We start from the raw sequence: 6,304 nt of genomic DNA on the forward strand, positions 1-6,304 counted from the left end.
TGGCACTGCGGCAGTGCCGATAGAAAACGGCAGCTTTTTGGCACTGCGGCAGTGCCGATAGAAAACGGCAGCTTTTTGGCACTGCGGCAGTGCCGATAGAAAACAGCAGCTTTTTTTGGCACTGCGGCAGTGCCAAATCGGCACTGCGGCAGTGCCGATAGCCACTACCATGCCTGTGTGTGTCGATCGCCTAGGCCTAGGAAATCATTAGGTTTGATAAAACACGTCCTCAAAAGCTTAACACTAATCATTCTGTAACGGCAAAAGACTTTGCAAGTGTGGGAGAAACATAAATTACTTTCCTCCACTCCACGGGAGAAACAGAGCAGCAGACGAGTTAAGTGAAGTGGTCCTTCCGACTCGGACCAGTTTTATCCAAACGGGACCGGTTTTAGCGGCTAAATTCAACACGGAGGAGCGATTTTAGTAGTCCGGCGGACCGATTTTTGCGGCCAAAATCGGACATTTTTTGTCAGGACCGATTTTGGCGTGACAGGCCTATTTATGTGTGTATACGTAGGCCTACATTTAAAAATTGAGTTGCTTTTCATAGGAAATGAGCTTTTCCGACTTTTGAGGTGACTTTTAATGACTTTTAAGTTCTTTAAGTCTTAAGGTTTTCCTCCGCTTGAAAACGGTCTGGTAAACTTCTCATTCTTATTACCCTGTAAATACTAGTAGCCCTACAGTCCTATGTGTGTATGTAAGATGTGTATAAGAGACAGATTATACTTTAATATTTTTTTGAAACAGAATAAAATAGGTAAAATTTTATTGAAAAAAAAAAACCAAACAAATTTTAAATTTACGACGTATTGTTGATTTAATATGCTGTATCATTATTAATGGTATATAGGCCTACCTATTATATTTCTATAAATTAATCAACAATTATCTCATTAATCACACTATCGTAAATAGGCCTATTTGAAGCATTATTGAAGTATTATTAATTATTCACTAAAGCATTATTTGAGCACCTTTATTATTATTATTATTTATTTTTTTATATATATTATTTATCAACCATATTAATATTGAAAACATGAATATGCGTATGTGGATAATATTATCGCAGAAAATAAACTTATAATTTATGAGATTATTTTTTAAAACAGAATCAAATAGATAATGTTTTTATTTAAAAGCAGGTTTTGCATGGACGTAATTTTATTTAATATTTTGATTATTACTATTTCAATAATCAAACTATTGTAAAATTATTATTATTATTATTATTATTATTATTGTTATTATTATTATTAAACCAAAGAAATTTTACATTTACGACGTATTGTTGATTTAATATGCTGAATCATTATTAATAGATAGGCATACCTATTATATTTCTATAACTTAATCAACAATTATCTCATTAATCACACTATCGTAAATAGGCCTATTGAAGCATTATTGAAGTATTCACTAAAGCATTATTCGAGCACCTTTATTACTATTATTATTATTATTATTTATTTTTTGATATATTATTTATCAACCAGATTAACATTGAAAACATGAATATGCATATGTGGATAAAATTATTGCAGAAAATAAACTTATAATTTATAAGATTGTTTTTTAAAACAGAATCAAATAGATAACGTTTTTATTTAAAAGCAGGTTTTGCATGAACGTAATTTTATTTAATATGCTGATTATTAATATTTCATTAATCAAACTATCGTAAAATTGTTGTTGTTGTTGTTGTTGTTGTTGTTGTTGTTATTATTATTATTATTATTAATATTATTATTATTATTATTATTATTATTATTAATATTATTATTATAATTATTATTATTGTTTGTATATTTTTTGTTTTATGTATATGCCTAGGCTTATATAATATATATTGTATACATTTAATAATTTAATTAGAAATAATTATTTAAACTAATTGTTAAACAAATATAATATAATGTTAACAATAATATAGGCTAAGCTAGACCTAATCAATTATTGATATAATAATAAAGGCAAATATTTAGAACATCATTAATACAATACCTTCATGACAGTCCAGCCCTCCAAATCTTGTTTTAATAAATAACTGAATTCACTTCAATGATATATTTTGATCTTCATTCATTATTATTATTATCATTTACTTTTTATTATTTATTTATTTATTTATTTTTATTATTTTCATTATTATTATTATTATTAGTATTATTATTATTATTAGTATTAGTATTAGTATTATTATTATTATTATTATTATTATTATTATTATTATTATTATTATTATTATTATGTCTTTGCCATTAACATTATCCATGTTTCTCTGGAAGGCAGCTTGTACAGGAACATGTTCCTTTTTGCCTAACCAGTCTCATTACGTTTTGAGTGAAATAAAATTATGAATTATGAATTATACCAAAGTCATCTATCGATAAAAACATCGATTCGATTAATTAACAACAGCTTTTCGCACTGTGGCAGTGCCGATAGAAAACAGCAACTTGTTGGCACTGCGGCAGTGCCGATTGAAAACGGCAGCTTTTTGGCACTGCGGCAGCGCCGCCACTACCGTATTCGCCGCCTGCTTGCTTCGCGGTGCAATAAAACAAACAGCGATTTTCAATTCGAATGTCGCCATAATAACGGCCAATGATTTGTAGTGACGTGATTTTTTGGTATCTTGCATCATCTTTTGGTTAATCTGGAAACCTCCAGATTTTTTGGTAAATCTCCAGATTTTTTTAGGATTCTTAAAAAAATCTCCAGATTTTCATACCCAAGGGTTGGCAGGTCTGTAATATATAGGCCTAACCTACATTTCTGGAAAACCACTCACTAAAAATATTGTCAAGAAGACCGTCGGAACAAAGACCTTCGGTCCAACGACGGCGGGGCGTTCAGACCAAACTAGATCCATCGTAAGCTACCTAGGGATCGATGCCCCACACCTGACCTAGCTTATACCCTCCATGCTTATACATATCAACATAGCCTATACTAGGCAGTCCATGTTTGATTTTGTGTCTATAGAAAGCTGCTTACTTGCCAATACTTGACACCATGTTCATCCAGATAATCGAGGTCTACCATCTGGACAGGGTCTAGATGATGTTCCAGCTTTTGGTCCTCATCTGTATCATTCATAAACCAAGCTTTCACCATGTTAATGTTTTTTGATATCTTATCTGGAAAAGAATCTTATGCACTCCACGGTGGTGAGGCCAAAGGTTGTAGGCCTATGCTCGTGTTCGTCGAAAACAATTAAGCCTACTGAGTACGTATATACATAGGCCTATTTATGTTAACAATCGAAAGTATGCATTAATATCGTCACGCCTCACCAAGTTTCATCGAAACCAAGAGTGGATAGTTACGGGCTGCCAGTGCACTGAGACCCAGATCTATTAGGGCAGAATTAGGGGGCCCATTCATAATAGGCCTATATAAAACCACAATAGTTCAACAGAATTCATTTACTGCAGTTTCTGTTCATAATTAGACCTTAAAATAATAATTTAAAGTAATTTCCAACTTAATATTTTTGGAAGAATGATATACGGCCAAAGGGCCCCCTCAATAATATTTGGTTTTTAGAGGAGTAGGCCTAATTAACTGTATTATTTCAAATGTGGTGTATTCAAGGGTGGTCCAGGCGGCCGGCCCGGCCAAACCCCACCCCCACCCCCATTTTTTTTTCAAAATTATAAAAGAAATGGAAAAAGGGGGAATTTATTAAGTTTGAGAGTGTGCCATTTCCGGCCATCTACATGTGCTATGATAATTATAAATTTTCTTACCTCAGCTCAACCATGGTAGGGTGGGGCCCGGGTAGATTCACCCTCCACTGTGAAAATACCTCCCTGGTCACTATTCGAATTCCCTGTCCAGCCTTTTTGACGGCCAGATTCCTCAAATCTGACCGTATAAAAATTTGCCTGGCCGTAGCATTTGAAAAGTCACGGTCAAACTAATATTTGGCCGAGTTTTTGAAAAGTTTACATTTTTTTCAATATAGGCCTAATATAACGTAGACTTGGTTTGGATATTTTGTTTTTGTTAGCTTAAACTTTATATTTGATTATAATCTTGTACCTTTGTTTGTACTTGCACTAAACATTTAATCTATGTTCCCAGCCGATTTGACGTAAGAGAGTTTATTTAAAAGATAACAGTTACATTTAATTTAAACTGTTCGGATGAAATATATTGTTTATAAGGTTTATCCTCGTTTAAGCTTTATGAAGACAGTTCATTGCAAGTTTGTGCCATATTGTGTGTCATTGTATATATGTTCCATTTTACTAGTGGAGGTTATATCTCTTTTGAATTTCTTTTGAATATAAATTAAATACTGTACTTTAATTGCATTGTATAGCCCTAGGTGCCGCAGTGTTCTTTATGTAGAGCGCCATATATAAATACTCGATGTGATCATTCGGGTCCAATATGGCACCTCCAATTTCAAGCAAGTTTTGCAGAGACTTCTTCGAAGTTACTCTGGAGTTAGGTTGCATATGAGAATGAAGAAGATAATTCTGATAGCAACATTGATTTATTGCTTTAAGTACTGCGACAATAACATTCAGAGGCGAATTTCGAAAGTTTAGATAAAAAGTACCGGTATTTATTATAAAGTTCTCATAGGTTTGTTTTAACGCCAGTTTGTGTTACCTAACTACGGTATGTAACTTAATTCATTCTAATTAAAGAGAGCCACGGATTTGCCAATAACAGGCCCTTAAAATATTTTCTATAGATCGACTACAATGTACATTAATAGTTAATACATTTAAATCAAATTTAGATCAATCTTAATATTGTGATTTTAAATAGCAGAGGTGGATTTAAGGGGGAGGGGTGGTAAAAAAAAGAGAAAAAAAGAAAAATTGATCGCCCAAATGCATCAGGTTATTTTCGGGCGTCTAGAAAAGACAAATTTCCTCTAAGATGGTGTTGTCTCGATCGGACCCACTTTTGCCCCTTCCTCCCCTTTTTTCGGCCCCGGCCCTCCCCTTTCGGACATATCTGGAATTGCATGCCAGCAACTAAATAACATATGCTATTTATTTTTGACATTGCTCTGTGTATATCATTTGAATTTCTTCAATTTCAAACGAATGACCGCTGATTTTCGTATAATTTTTGTAGTATTTCAAATGAATGTACCCACTGTTGTCTTCTAATCGGATTAAAATCTGGCCGAATTTTGGCCGATATCGAAAAAATGTTTGGCCGAATTTGGCCGTGAGATGGCGTGTGTTTGGCCGTGAAGCCTGTCGACTATTTGTCAACCCTGATGGGGAATCATTTTTCGCTGCAGTCCAATGCCGTGAACAATTCCCAGTGCGTCTGCCAATGATCAGGGTACCGCAATCACGAGCCCTATGCTTCTGAGGCGCCGTCTGTTAACTTATTATTTAGCAAAAATAACATGGTTTTTTTACGTTATATATTTATATATTATTTTATATAATATATAATATATTATATAATATATAATATTTTAAATAATATATAATATTTTATATAATATATAATTTTTTATACATTATATAATTTTTTATATATTATATAAATTATTATATATTATATAAAATATTATATATTATATAAAATATTATATATTATATAAAAAATTATATATTATATAAAATATTATATATTATATAAAAAATTATATATTATATAAAAAATTATATAATATATAAAAAATTATATATTATATAAAAAATTATATATTATATAAAAAATTATATATTATATAAAAAATTATATATTATATAAAAAATTATATATTATATAAAAAATTATATATTATATAAAAAATTATATATTATATAAAAAATTATATATTATATAAAAAATTATATATTATATAAAAAATTATATATTATATAAAAAATTATATATTATATAAAAAATTATATATTATATAAAAAATTATATATTATATAAAAAATTATATATTATATAAAAAATTATATATTATATAAAAAATTATATATTATATAAAAAATTATATATTATATAAAAAATTATATATTATATAAAAAATTATATATTATATAAAAAATTATATATTATATAAAAAATTATATATTATATAAAAAATTATATATTATATAAAAAATTATATATTATATAAAAAATTATATATTATATAAAAAATTATATATTATATAAAAAATTATATATTATATAAAAAATTATATATTATATAAAAAATTATATATTATATAAAAAATTATATATTATATAAAAAATTATATATTATATAAAAAATTATATATTATATAAAAAATTATATATTATATAAAAAATTATATAATATATAAAATAT

At 28.9% G+C, this 6,304-nt stretch overlaps 1 protein-coding gene across 1 annotated transcript in view; it reads right to left on the reverse strand.

Moving 5' to 3' along the window:
* LOC117110942 (1,2-dihydroxy-3-keto-5-methylthiopentene dioxygenase-like) overlaps window positions 1-3,251 on the reverse strand; it is a 9,052-nt gene extending 5,801 nt beyond the window's left edge. The window contains exon 1 of the mRNA XM_033253791.1: window positions 3,007-3,251. Coding sequence (XP_033109682.1) covers window positions 3,007-3,126 — 120 coding nt within the window. The 5' untranslated portion in view covers window positions 3,127-3,251. The remainder of the gene's footprint in view (window positions 1-3,006) is intronic.
* Window positions 3,252-6,304: the final 3,053 nt, after the last annotated feature.

This window comes from Anneissia japonica, unplaced genomic scaffold (assembly GCF_011630105.1).
Source record: "Anneissia japonica isolate Jap-2015-1 unplaced genomic scaffold, ASM1163010v1 scaffold277_len1293397_cov203, whole genome shotgun sequence".
NCBI lineage: Eukaryota > Metazoa > Echinodermata > Crinoidea > Comatulida > Comatulidae > Anneissia > Anneissia japonica.